At 40.5% G+C, this 15,035-nt stretch overlaps 1 protein-coding gene across 2 annotated transcripts; it reads left to right on the forward strand.

The window, feature by feature from the left end:
• Positions 1 to 85: 85 nt before the first annotated feature.
• Positions 86 to 14,562, forward strand: LOC125304723 (leukemia inhibitory factor receptor-like). Of its 2 annotated transcripts, none has more exons than XM_048259215.1 (18): positions 86 to 207; positions 2,513 to 2,699; positions 3,683 to 3,759; positions 5,044 to 5,192; positions 5,351 to 5,486; positions 5,668 to 5,943; positions 6,181 to 6,461; positions 6,580 to 6,728; positions 6,865 to 7,021; positions 7,133 to 7,194; positions 7,300 to 7,495; positions 7,819 to 7,995; positions 9,841 to 9,939; positions 10,390 to 10,542; positions 10,677 to 10,820; positions 11,349 to 11,442; positions 12,164 to 12,227; positions 12,336 to 14,562. In XM_048259215.1, exons 8-18 carry the CDS (start codon positions 6,669 to 6,671, stop codon positions 12,828 to 12,830), a joined length of 1,701 nt encoding a protein of 566 aa, XP_048115172.1. In that variant the 5' UTR covers positions 86 to 207; positions 2,513 to 2,699; positions 3,683 to 3,759; positions 5,044 to 5,192; positions 5,351 to 5,486; positions 5,668 to 5,943; positions 6,181 to 6,461; positions 6,580 to 6,668; the 3' UTR covers positions 12,831 to 14,562. The 2 variants fall into 2 exon arrangements, with proteins under 2 accessions (XP_048115172.1, XP_048115173.1); XM_048259216.1 differs by having other exon boundaries at positions 5,052 to 5,192.
• The last annotated feature ends 473 nt before the right edge of the window (positions 14,563 to 15,035 follow it).

Here is a 15,035-nt window from a genome sequence, read left to right on the forward strand (position 1 = left end):
GGGTTAGCTTTTCATGCCTGAGTAGGCTGAGTAGGTTTGATATAGACCGAGTTGTGCTTTCATAGTGAGCCAGTGAGTAGGCTAGTGTAGGTTTGACACAGACCGAATTGAGCTTTCAATGTCATAGTGAGCCAGTGAGTAGTTGTGACACCTGTTGTTTTGGAAAGGAAACATTGTTTCTTATAATATTCGAAGGAAACATCCAAGGTTAGTGGCTCTTGATTGTGCGCTTTTTTGAAAACTATGTTGATGAATTTCGGCAGGATGGTTTAGTGTAGGATAATGTATGACGTTTGATAGTGAATAATTGCATGACACCGAATCATTCATCGTTATGGTTCAGTGTTTCTATTCTGTTCTAGCATATATATATATATATATCTATGTATGTCAAATTGTATGTTAACTTTTAATGTTTTCTTCAGTAGACCTAGATGTTAACTGGGTGAATAAGTAGCATGAACATTATTAGAATCGTAAACTCTAACTTTTTTCCTATACCCACAATGTGACTGTCTATTGCCAAGAAATGTGCCATTCCTTTCGTGTTAGTAGCCTAAGGGGTTCTTTCGTGTTACAGTAATGCGCTCCGTTGCGTTGTAGCTACTACGCGCAGTTGAGGTGCTCTGGCCCTAATAAAGCTTCTCGCTGTGTTGTGAATTGTAAAGGCTCCCACACACAGCTGCGTTCCGTCAACGCATTCCAGTGGGTGTTCCCGACGGTAGCAATGCAAATGACTTGAAGTAAAACCGTGAGAGCCGTGACAATAGGAAACACAACGAAAACACATTGTTCAGATAGCCTAGGGGGAACAACGGGTTTAGTCGTGGAAGTTATTTTCTTTGGAAAGGAAACACGAGGATTTTAAGTAAAGTAATGTAGGCATATGCACTTACTGTACCACAACACCCTGCAGCCACTACTTAGTCTTACAGATCAGCATTGGTGATAATCTTGTCTTCCCTAAATATATGGCTATACCACCATTCATGAAGCAGACCAGCCTGTATCACACAACTTGCAATTTATTTTAAAATGCATTAGTTCAAGCTCCATAGTCTGGCCAAGATATTGTATTGTATTAGGCTACCATTAAATAGCCTACATTCTCACATTCGATTGACTCATGAGTGGTTATGGTAGGCTATTTAGCAGACACATTTGTCCAAAGCGACATACAAATAACAAAAGTTAAAATTAACAATAAACAATTTAAAAAGTTGGTATAGACTGAATTAAGGAGAATAGCAATAATAAGCAACGAAGTCAATTAAATTAATAGCCTAATGAAAATAAATAAATACTAATATACAAACGCGTAATAAACGAAGTGCATGTTAAACAGTCTTTAGACCACGTCTTGAAAGACCGAAAACTATCACAGGAACGGAGAGCACTAGGCAACGCACCACTGAGGAAAAGAGACGTGAATTTGACCTAGCGTTTACGGCTGGTCGATACAACAGACGCTCGTTAGAAGACCGTGGGCAGTTGGGGATATATATCTTGATCATCTTGTTCTATAGGCCAAGATGAGAGATTTAAATTTAATTCTGGCCACTATAGGGTGCAAGTGGAGGAGAGGAGTTACATGTACATGTGTCCTCTTTGGCTGATTGAAGAGTAGGCCTATACAGCGGGGAAAATAAGTAGCCTACTGAACACTTTAACATTTTTTTCAGTAGGCCTACGCATACTTCCAATGAGGCTATTCGCATGACATTAGTATTAACTTAGGTAATCCAGACATATAAAAAAGCCAAACATTAATGTCCATAAGTTGAGTTATGAGTAAAAAAGTGGATAGGAAAAAGTATTGAACACACTAAAGCAGTACACAAAGACAAGGAATGGCAAGAAACAAGCTAGAATCTAGTTAGAGAGCTATTATCCCTCCTATCTGTGCAAATTGATATAAGTTGGGTTAGTACATATTGATGGGCTATAAAAAGATGTTGCATTACCAAGGTGTCACACAAGAAACAGTTCATGATGGGTATAAAAGCAAAGAGCCCTCCTAAGATCTTTGCAACCTTATTGTTGCAAAACATCAATGGAACTGGTTAGTTTTTTATGGTTATGGTTCAGTCCACATCAACGGGACGGACCAACCTAGCCAACCTTGACCATGCCTGGGCTGGTTAAGAGTATTTTGGCTATTGGATATTTCAATGTGGTAATATGGTGGCAGCATGGAGGGGAGTGTCTCCAGGACGCTGGTTTCACTGTTAAGCCTTCATGAGGTGTAGTGGGCCTAACTTAACGAAACATCGGTGAATGAGGGTGCCCATTTGATAACCCCAATGACATGCCGCATACTATATAGGCTACTGTTGTTGGATGGGCCATTTGTATTGTGCTTGTGACCATTTGTTGGCGGATTTGTGGGTAGTGTGCTTTTTAAAGTTAAACTTGAGCAGGGGCTTCTGAATGTGTTTTTACCTTGGATTTTGGCACAAGGGATTTTAACATCTAATCCTGTGTATTAATGTAATGCATTTCAAAACTTCAGAATCATCCAGTAAGCAGTATTGGAGCCGTTTTCTGCAAGTGGAAGGAACATCACTGCATCATCAACTGGCCATGCACAGGATGTCCTCGCAAGATTTTTGACCAGGAATTCAGAAGGACAGGCAGAAGAGTAGCCCAAGAGCCAAGGACCACTCGGAGAAACCTCCAGAAAGACTTGGAGGCAGCAGGTACAAATGTTACAGAAACAATCGGTAATGCACTCCACTACCATAGCCCCTATGCACGTTCACCCTGCATGACTCTATTACTGAAAAAAATCATGTCAAAGCGCGTTGGAAGTTTGCTACACAACATTTGGACAACCCAATGAAATACTGAGAGAATGTATTCTGGTCAGGCAAGAGCAAACTTAAACTTTTTGGATGTCATACTGCACACCATATTTTGAGGAGAAATGGCACTGTGCAACACCCTAAAAATATCATACTAACAGTGAGGTTTGGAGGTGGAGGTATCATGGTGTGGGGCTGTTTTTCATTTCATGGTACTGGCAGACTTCATACAGTTGAAGGAATGATGAATGGAGTCATTTTGGTCTGGGAGATGAGGGTGACCAGGATGATGAGGATGAGACATGGCTAGACCTTCCAGCAGGACAATGATCCAAAGCATTCAGCAAAGGAAACTCTCAATTGGTTTCAGAGAAAGGAAATCAAGGCCCTGACATAAATCCAACTGAACAATTTTGGAAGTTAACTAAAAATCAGGATTCACAAGAGGGACCCTTGGAATCTTCAATATTAAATGACTATCTGTTTAAAAGAATGGGCCAAAATCCCACCTGAATACTGTAACTTATTCCGTCGTACAGGAAATGCCTTGAAGCTGTCAGTACAAACAAAGGCTTTTCTATAAAGTATTTATGAAATTTCAGTAGATGTGTTCAATACTTTTTTCCTGTGTCATTCCGCTTTATTACACATAACTCTACTTATGGACTTTAATGTTTGGATTTTTTAATATGGGTGGATTATCTGAGTTAATACTAATGTAAAAAAATGTTCATGTGTTCAATACTTATTTTCCCCGCTGTATAGTATAGTCATATGTAGGCTATTCTAGTGCATGTGGTAGCCTACAAATGGACTTGACGGATTAAGAAGGGTTCCATTGAATAACTAATCTACTGTATATTTTCACTTTCTTCCAGAGCTTTTCCATAAATCATGATTACCAGTCTTCTACTGACTTCCTTTCTCATCCAGGCAGCTGAAGGAATGCAAAATGGTAAGCTGTCACTTGTCAGTCACTGACTGAGAATGGATAGGCCACACTATGCATTTTGACTCTCAGGACTTTTTGTGGTGGTTCTCTTGAAAATGAATAAATCTTCTAGATACACTGTAAAACTCTGAAATCCACACAGTACCTGGCAGGGCTTAAAATTCATTTTTCAAAATGGGGGGGAATTCCCCCCTTAGGTTATTCATGTAGGGGGATTTACACAATTTGGGGAGGGGGGGGGGTCGATTCTGATACCAAGTCAAGAATTGCGATTTCAATACTTGATACTTTTTTTTAAAAAGTGTTTGATTTTGGGGCCCCCACCACCCTGACGCCATCAGTAATATATACTGTAGTGGGATCATTCACAACAGTGGACATCCTAGATTCTGCTTGACTCTCTCCACACACACAAACACACACACTGAAAATGATAGCTTATGTGATATGTTTCTATCATATATTTTTGAATTCATATAGAGTGTATTTATTTAATAATGCATTTTTTAAAGTATAGCATTTTACTAGTAATTACTACTAGCTAAACATATTTATGTACATATGATTTAATGCCTCATATTGACGTTTAACCTATAACACTTAGGCATATCTTTAATGTGGTGTGTAGGTCCAATTGAGTGCACATTGGTGATGAGTAGGTGTAATTGAGTGCCTGTCACTTTAAGAAAATACCTGAGAGTAATTCTATGGAGTAATTAGCCCCCCTTCAACCTGACGGTTTTAGGCTGTAGTCGCTAGTGAATAAAAGTTGTGCATAGTGCGGTATGTGTATGCAAATCATTATGTTTTCTATGTCATTAGATACAATAAATGTTGACATGTCGAAGACAACCTTTCTGGGATCAAGTGTTGACGTGACCTGAGCTAGCAGGATAGTTACCAAGGAGCTCTTTCCAGATGTAAAAGTTTGCCATGGTAGCGTAGCCTATTTGCGTAAGCGCAAAGTGGTTCTCTCTCTCTCTCTCTCTCTCTCTCCGTGTGTGTGTGCGTGCGTCTGCATGAGGCTATGTTCAATTCAACTCGGTAGTTGATCAGTCCGGTCAATAGCACCGCATTCACGCCACTTAATGATTAGGCTATATTAACATCATCAGACAGGCTGTAAAAGCGTATGCGGGAATTTCTCGCATTATGATGGCTAGAGTTGCGGGACTTGAACAAATTATGCGCAATACCCGCAATCCCGCAGTGAAATTTAAGCCCTGTATAATACTTATTTTCAAATCTAACCCTGAAACAACACATTCACTGACTTCTTCTTACCAGTACCACAGCTTCAAGATGTACGTGGTGACATAAGTACTAACGGGATTGATGTATCCTGGACGGATGAGCCCTCTTTTGTCAGCCAGCAAGAAAATGTTATTTATGATATTGAAGTCTACTACCCTGAACAGACAGAACCTGTGTACAGAGTAAGTTGATGTACAGTAAATGCCATTGACTTTAATGTTAATGGGCTCTGTGCAATTAGTTTGAAATGTTAATTCTATGGTTATATAGATTGAGCACTCTTGGAGATTCTTATAAAGTGTTTCCTCAGCTAATGGCATAATTGGACTCACTCCCTTAGGAGTCTATTGAGAGAAGATCGAATATTTCTCATCATTGGCACTGGACATCTCCCCTACCACTCCAGTGTCTCCGACATTCAGTGAGACTTCGACACCACAATGCCAGTGAGTGGACAGATCGTAAATATGTCACAGGTCAGTGCAGGTCTTATCTCATTATGATTAGGCCACAAATTATGTGTCTTACTGATGTGTGACTTAAATGAAACTCTTTGAACAACCGCTGCCCAAATCTGTTGATGCCAAGTGTTGATCAGATGTTTGTAGGAAAGCACACGTCATCATTTTTGCTCCTCTCATTACTCTTCTTCACTAGGTTCAGATCCTGATTATTCGGAATTACCAGTAATTTACCCACGAGACAACATTGAAACCGCTGTCCTGGCTGACAGCCAGAAAAAATTCTGTTGCATCACTCCTAATGGAACCACACTAAAAGATTTTACATATGATGACCGACCAATGAAATCTATTCGTGTAGGGCAGACCTACATTGTTGATTTGTTGATGGAAGCCACTGGCACTGGGGGTTCTATTCTATATTGTGAAGTGAATAGGAACTACAATGCAGGATCCGTTGTCTACGTTGGCTGTAAGATATTTCTTTTTTCTTTGTGAATGCATTGTTTATTACTGTTACTAGACTTATTAGCCTGCAGATTACTCAACATCTCTCAAGTCTAAAGAGACATTTTCAAATATCCACTCGAACAGGAAACTACTATGTTAGATGTGGCACATCCATAGATGCCGGAGCTAGTTTGTTTGTTTTTAACCAAGGCATAAATGTTAGTGAAACATTGGGTTTATGTATATTGTGTTCTTACAGATTCTCCGGAAGTTCACAACTTTACATGCGAGACAAGAAACCTCCGTCATCTAGAGTGTTCTTGGACACAGGGTAGAGATAAAAACCTAAGAGGAGTTCAGGGTACCAAATATACTCTTAATGAAAGGTATTACTGCCATCATGCTACTGCAGATCGTTCACTCCACAAGAAGTGTTCCATAGAAATATTTCCAAACCAGGGGAGGTGGCATGGACACTGACAGCAGAAAATAAAATCAATAAAACAAGTTTCACTTATACAGCTGACCCCAGACACAGAGGTAAAGACCACTGTTTACATAATCCACCACATGCATGTGTAGGCCTAACTGTTCTGTACTGTTGTCAGAAATAGAAAATGGGTTTGTCACAGCTCTGAACTGTTCTGATTGGTTGCAGTGTACTTGCGGGCTCCTCAACGTCTAGAAGCCTTAAATGTAAACTCCAGAAATGCTAGTATTCAGTGGGACTGGTCTGATGCCAACCTGATGTTATTATCAATGCGATGTCAAGTACGAATAATGTGGTCCAACAAAACAGAAGATGGGGTGAGTGGCATTTCCAGATTCTGCTCCAATACACATGGTAGCTATATAACTGCACATCATATTGGAAGACAGCCCAACGGACTGGCCATCGCTGTGGGTGGTTCATGTTCTGTCCTGTCCATTTTTTCCTGTGCAGAGAGAAGATGACACTGGAGTGGGCCTGATCTCCATGACCCTACGTGAGCTTCACCCGTACACTACCTATTCCGTCCAGGTGCGATGCGCATCCAACGAGCACTTCTGGAAGTGGGGGGACTGGAGTAAAGAAATCACATTTGAAACCAAAGAGGACAGTGAGTATGACTGACCAAGGGCAGTTCAGATGGTCCCGATTAAAACACATTTGCTTCACTTCAAGGGCTTAAACACTGTTTTTTTCCCAAACCCATTGGTTTTCCATTTAGTTCCTCAGGCTGTGGATGTCTGGATGACAGTCAACAGCAACAACAGTCTTGTGGTGTGGAAGGTTTGTTTTCAAACATTTGCCTATACAGTACTTTATCAGCTTTACCGGGCCACAGTCCTAGTAGCCATTTATACTCCACCTTTGTGGTCATTTTTCTCACAAAAGCTAGTGCCTGAGAAGAGCCATGGAAAGTTGGTGAAGTATGAACTGTCGTGGAATGGCTCAGTCCCTCTGAGGTTGGAGCCAACACAACACTGTTACAGCATGAGCACTGACCGTGTGAAGAGGATCACCATCACAGCCATGAACAGTGTTGGCTACTCACAACCTTCAACCATCATCAGCCCATCACAAGCACGAGGTGAGAACTGGGAAGCCGAATTGAAGATGATCTAATTTTGTTAGAGGCATGTTTCAAGGACTTTGTTTTTCATTGTGGCAGAGTACAATACACAAAATAAAGCAAAAGAGACATTTGTGATGACTTAATCTGTGTGAACAAAATTGGTCAGCAGTGAATGGGTAATCTATGAAGAGTTGACTTGTTGAATCTTTTTAAAGTGCCCCTATCCCAGTCAGTTGGGGTTAGTGTCCTCACAAGACAGCCGCTGTGGTGACCAGTTCAGCTTCCTCCACCCCTCCCTCCCCCTCACTAATATATTTTGTATTCACTATCTTGGAAAGATGTGGAGACAACTCGTGTTAATGGCGGTAATGGTGGTGTGGAGTTGGCCTGGGCCCCGAAGCCTGGGGCCAGTTGTGGGTATGTGGTGGACTGGTACCCTGTGGGCAGCCAGGACAAGTGTGACATCCAGTGGATAAAGATACCAGCTGGCCGTACGAATACTACAATCAATTCAGGTACAGCATACCATTATCTAAGAATAGCATTTGTATGTATAAAGTAGCTGTAAACATATGTTTTTATGAGGTATATATGAAATTTATTTATAAGATTTCATCTGCCATATATTAAGTGGTGTGTTGTATATTACATTCTGTGAAGCATGATTTCACAGTTGACTGATGGAAATTTAAAAACATCTATCTATAAATTACAGGAATGTCTGTCTATCTTTGTGTATGTTTGTGTGTGCCATGTGTCTTGCTACGAGCATGAGTAAGTGCAGTGCCAAGTTTGACATTGTTTGGAGAAGAAATGCAAAAGATAGATATCGCTAAATAAATGTATATAAATGTAAATAAATGTATAAATGTATTGGTAAAAGAAGCACACATTGGCTTTCACCACTCACTAGGCCACTGTAGCCACTTTCCCTCTCATTCACACAAGACTGTAGGCTACCAGAGAAGATAAGCGGGGCTGAATCACCCACACATCTTGCACTCGCTTATCTTTTTACAATTGAATCCGTGGGTAAAAAGATAAGCGAGTGCAAGATGTGTGGGTGATTATCATGTCTGATCTCAACAGTAAAGACATCCTGAATGCAGTTTGCTTGCATAAAATTGTTCTGCAGATTTTGCAACAACACGCCAACAAACATGAATGCTGCCTATTCAAAACAAGGTCAAAAAAATAGTCCTGGCTACTTTGGACTGTCTTTAGACTTAAAATAAACAAACAACAATTCCGACTGCAAGGTCCCAAATTGAAACGACCGAAAATGGTCCCGAATTTAAGATTTCAGAATGCCACACATGCAAACATGATCAGCTACAGACAACGAGTGGCATGCAGAGCTTGATGTTGATTAGGCTAGGCTACTACCAGGGACTGTTTTTGAGTCACGTTGTTGCAAATTTCATATAATGATGCATCATTCCACAAAAAGGTTTGTCTTCTATCATCAAGTTATTCAGTAGGCTAAACATATAGTTTTAACTCAAAGTTTTTAGGCCATGTAAAAGGCCATTTATGTCATTTGGTCCATTTATGTCATTTAAAATTTGATCAGCTAGACGAGTGGCAGAGTGTTATGTCACTTATGGGCTACCAGAGATTGTTGCAAATTTCATATCATGATGCAACATTCCTCAAAATAGTTTGCCTTCTCTATCATCAAGTTATTCAATAACTTGACTCATAACAGCTTTTAGGCTTGTTATCTCTTGTACCTCATTTTGATCTATAAAAAATTCACATGCAGCCATGCCTAAATTCAGCTTACTGCATATTTATTACATTATAACATTATAATATAATATTCAGTATTCATTATTGAATGCTTATAGCTGAAATTATGTTTTTCCCTATCATCCTATTTTTTAAAGTAGGCCTACCTCCAGACATGGAATTGGGCCACAGGTTTTCTTTAGGAATAGCATGGTTGAACGGGCACTGCACTACTGTAGTTTAATACTGTAGATTAATTCACAGAGATAAACATCCTGTTAACTTTTCTGATGTGTTCAATTTAGAGTTCTCACATGTCATTTTAAATTACTCTAGTCCACCATGGTGGTAACTGGAGGTTACAACTTGCAGTGGGACCATTTATGACATCAGTATAGAAGCCTAATGCATAGACATGTTTGCCTTGCCTTGTCTTGTTAATTCAGAAACAAAAAGCATAAATTCATAAAACTGAATTTCTTAAAATAAAAATAAAAACGCTTGCGCTTCTGTAGCCTCCTTAAGGCACATTGATTTCATAACCCATAAGCTTATTTAGCAACAGGTTATTTATTTTCTGCACTTTTGAGAGTTTGACCCATATTGTCTGAAATGCTGTTGTCCTCTAGGGCTTAAAGATGGCGTGCGATACACATTTTCTCTGTATGCCTGTACCTCAGATGCCCCAAAGCTCCTGCAGAGATGGGAGAGTTATGGCCGAGAGCTGGGTTAGTAGTCATTCTTCCTGATAGCATGTTTTTATATGTTAGATAAAAACAATTTTAGAACATATTTTTGTAACTTACTCTACTTTAAATAAATTACGCATTAAATACCATGTTTGGTAATACTAGTAATATGACATAATATGTCATCCATTTAAATATGAATAACTTATAAAAAATGAAATGAAGAATACGTTCTAAATTGCCTTAATGTTTGCTTTTAAGGGGTAGCTCGGGAGGTAGATTAATGCCTCACATTCATTTTGGGGTGCAGTGTCTTGCTCAAGGACACTCGACAGGGTCAGGAGGAGACAAGCTCGAACCAGCATTCTTAATGCTGGAGGACAAGAGCTGTATAAATCCAGTCCATTTATTAGTTAAGAATGGACAACACAATGGACAACTTCATTTGCATTCAGAACAACTAACACTGTTATCATTTGCATTTCGCAGCCCCAGACCAGGCTCCAGGCAGTTTCCAGGGTAAACAGGATGGGATGGATGTAGTCCTCACCTGGGACGAGATACCCTTGGAGCACCGGAGAGGGTTTATTCAGCGATATGAGATCAAATATACCCTCAGTTCCCACGGACAATATAAGACAGGTATTAACTAAATTTGTCATTTAAAAAAATCAAAAGTAAGTTCATCTTTTTTTCTGCATGTGTCTGTTAAAATAGTTTATTGATTAAATAAAAACCATCGTCAGCAATGACTGTTTCGGTTTATTTTTATTCAGAGACTGTTTTAGGCAGTAAGGATGGGATGCAGAAGAGGATTTACCACCTCCATCCTGAGACCTATGAGTTCTCGATACATGCTGTCACATCTGGAGGCAAAAGTAGCAAACCAGCAACAACTAGAGTCACGCTTACCTCACAGGGTAGGTACAGTATGCTCAGAAACTGCCATCTCACAATGATTTAAATGTCTCTGGAGCCTTCTGTATGCTTGGACGGATTATGAACTTTTGGGCCCCTGGGCCCAGATGTATTAAGGGCCCCCCACTAATTGTCACTTATGTGCGAGGGGGTGTTTGGGGGTCCTCCCCCAGAAATTTTTAAATTTGTTTGATGTGATTTCCTGTATTCTGGTCCATTTTGGGGATGGCCAATACTAAATTCAATCATATTCATAGCCTACATGCTGATGTGTTGATATTGAGGCAATGATTCCATGCAAAGGCTTGGGCTTCAGGGCCTCCTGACTCCTTGTGCCCCCGGGCCTGGGCCCAGTAGGCCCGTGCAGTAATCCATCCCTGTCTGTATGTTATATTAAACATACATACCTGGCCCTTGTACCAGTACTTTGAAGCAGAAAATAGTTATCCCTGCCTTTGTACAGATACTTGACATTATGCCATATACTGATATTACATTTGTTTTTCTATGCTAAATCTATTCTCTCTCAGTTTCTCAGATCATTGTATACAGCATCGTATCACTAGCAGGTGCCATCGCATTGCTCCTACTATTCACCTTTCTGTGCTACCAGAAAAGGACCTGGTAAGGGAATGATCATGTACAAATACCCAGCAACAAAAAGTTCCACAACTCAAACTGTACCGGTTTAAGGCCCAGAGTGTGCAATTCTAATCCAATGTGTATTTTGTGAAATTCAATTCATTGTTCCTCAAGATCTTTTAGCTGTGGATTTAGTGTGTGTGCTCAAAAGAAATCACGTTCAAATAGGTATTTGAACACAGTCCTGGCTTTGTTGGGGGAAAAGCAATAACTCGTATTGAACCATGGACAGCCCAATCAGTGCACTGCCTCAGGTGCCTAGAAGTCAGAGTAATATGATAGGGGAATGAGCTCAAATATCATCGACTTTCACCAGAACCCTTCTTTTAATGAAGGGTTCTTCAAGAATGGCTCCTTATAGTACAATTCCTCACAATGTCCTGGCAAGCATTCCAAATTTACTTTCTGCTTCATCTGTGGTAAATGTCCACATATTGGTTAGAACTAATGCCCTCCTTGTTTTGTGGGACCCCTCACATCTAAGCATTATTTCTTGACAAAGGAGGTATTTGGGATCATTGGGTTTACATACATGACGTTACTTACACCAACCAAATAAGCTATATTGTGGGTTTAATCCTTCAAATACCTTTTGTGATATGACCTTGTCTTTATCAGTCATTAATTCTGTGGAACTTTCTCATATTATTAATTCTGATTGTGTATTCTCATTTTTCATGTACATTTGCTTCACTCTTAAAAGGCTGAAGGATAAGGTGTACCCAGAGATTCCAACCCCTCGATTTGTTGGTGGTTTGGACGCAAAGGTCCGTAGACCCAAAAGCATATTCACACACCTTCATAATTGAAAGCAGATACACGGTGATCAGGCATACCGATTCAGTGGATAAATGATTGTGTCCTCCTTTCTGCAGGGATTTCAATCGTTTGAGTTACCTGCGGAGCGTGTGGAACATCTGGATGCTTCTCCCATACTATTCAGTGATGTCAACCAGAAGGTCACAAACAACGTTACGCACAATGTCTTCTTCCCACTGCACAGGAATATCACAGACTCACAACCGTCAGATCCAGCAGACTGTAAATTCCACCCCAGCATGAAGATCCTTATTACTGAGATAAACAACCCCAACTACAAGCCGCTGGGGTCTGTAGGTGAGGCAGGGGAAGCCGCTCCAGTGACCACAGAGGAGGTCACCATGCCAGGATACAAACCCCAGCTGCCCGGAGAATCCTCCCTGCTGCCCTTGCGTTCAGCATCCTCTTACCGGGCTTTGGAAGATGCCTGCCAGGGCGGTCTTTTGGAGAGCGAAGACTATATTTCAGTTGGCTTAGTAGGAAGCCCTACCTCAGTCAGCTCTTCACAGCCCTTGCTTGGAGATTCATATACATTTGGACAGCATGCCTAGCTAGGTTACAGTGTCAGAAGATGATGCTAAGTTATGGATGCAGAAAAGTCATGTAGTGCACAGCAGCACATACCTTTGAATCTGACTCTCAAATGGTTTGACAGGAGCATAACATAATAACTGGACTATAAGTTGCATCAGATGTTCAGACACTGTCCTGTTTGGTGTTATCACACTAGCTGTTGTGAGCAGTTTCTCCATGTGCTTGTATAAAGCCCCTTGCTAGTTGTTGCCTGTGTTGCAACACTCAAAGTCACAGCACTGAATGTTCTAGAATATGGTTTGTGTGTGTGTGTGTGTGTGTGTGTGTGTGTGTGTGTGTGTGTGTGTGTGTGTGTGTGTGTGTGTGTGTGTGTATGTAATTGGGGAACTAAACTGAAAATGTGATTGGGAACTTGTTATTTGTATTTTTTTGTTCTATGGAGCCACTGAAGAAGGACAATGGTGGGAATTCATTTTTTAGAGGTAGAAATGTGTGATGGCTAGCTCTAGCATGGCATGGTCATATATTAAGAGATGTCAACGTTTGTCTTTTTTCTTGGGACACCAGAACACTGGGACACATGCAACTAGGCTGATAATGAGATTAAGCTTTTGGTCCCTGACCAAAAGGAGCACAATCATGTCACACAGGCATACACTGGAACACACACATGCTGGAGCACACACACCTGAACCTGTCACTCACATTCACACCTGCACACACACCCCTCACACACACTGGTGGTGCAGGAGTCCTCCTGACCCTGTCAAAGTGTTGTTTAGCAAGCTTGAGCAAGACACGGTACCCCAATCCTCTCTTGGTGCAAGTGGATTTACTTGCATGGCGTATAAGTGTGTGTGTGAATGGGTGAATGTGAGGCATTAAGTTGTAAAGCATCTTGAGTGCTTGGAGGAGTACACATACACACATACTGTACAGTTTCAGGAGTAGGGAATGAAGTAGGGGATGTTGAAGAATTGAGATGTTGACATTGAAATGTATTCTCTCTCTCTCTCTCTCTCACACACACACACACACACACACACACACAGAGAGAGAGAGAGAGAAAGAACGCAAAAATCCTAATTAGTACAACAGCTCCCTGACCTAACACTACAAACCCCCAAATGCTCACTCGGGGTATTGCCCAATTGACTGTATATCTGAACAACAACAAAAAAAAGGACTAAATAGATAGATAGATAGATACTTTATTGATCCCCAAGGGGAAATTCAAGTGAAATGTGAATGATATATCCAACTATGAAGATGAACACAGAAGCACTAGTAATCTAACCTTGGTCCTTCACCACCAATTAGTATCCACTGTGTAAAACACATTCATCCCAAGTGCGGTCTTCTGTTTCATCACACACATCCATTTGAAGACCATGCCTGTTCTAGGCAGGGTGCATTGCAAGCATTGTGTCTTGCCCACCCAAACAAAGTCAAGAAGTTTTTTTTTTTTTTGGTTTGTTTTATTCAGTGTGCAGTCTCAAAACCAGCTTGGATGTAGATGAGTTGGTGTGGAGTGCAATGGTAGCTAGCTGGTGCAGAGCTGTGCAGTAGGCTCATGTATGTGTGCTATTAGGAAAATTCTGCCCATTTTTCACATTTTTTACATCTCAGTCGCTGAGTGCTGTCGGTACGAGAAAACTCCACATGTGTAGCACTATAGCTGCCTGGCTGCTTTAGCTGTTGGCAAGGATGTGCAAAATACATCAAAATATAAATATCAAATACCCTAATGTTAAGTGTATCAAAATAAACTACAAAATGCATAGCCACACCATGCCAAGTCAAAGTCTGCTTTATTGTCAATTTCTTCACATGTCATACAAGACATACAAAGAGATCGAAATTACGTTTCCCACTATCCCACGGTGGAGACAAGACATATTTTACCAATTAAGTCCACAGACAAACATAACATTCAAGTAAACAATATAAAAAGTAAATAAGAAGGCACATACAATGAAGAAATAAGAGCAGCAAAATTTGGGTTGCAATTGTGCATACAGTAAGACAGTCAATATAATAGTGCAAAAGTCAGGCCAATAAATGGCTGAGGTAGTTCTGTTTGACCTAAGTATGCAAGTGGCATAGTGGTGCAAGTTATGTAAGAGCAGCAGAAACACTGAAAGTACTAAAAATATTCTTTAAAAGGAGCATGATATCACTTTGCAAACCTTCCATATCTTTCAATTTAATCTATTCCTTCA

The sequence above is a fragment of the Alosa alosa genome, chromosome 12 (assembly GCF_017589495.1).
Source record: "Alosa alosa isolate M-15738 ecotype Scorff River chromosome 12, AALO_Geno_1.1, whole genome shotgun sequence".
In the NCBI taxonomy this organism is placed as follows: Eukaryota; Metazoa; Chordata; class Actinopteri; order Clupeiformes; family Clupeidae; genus Alosa; species Alosa alosa.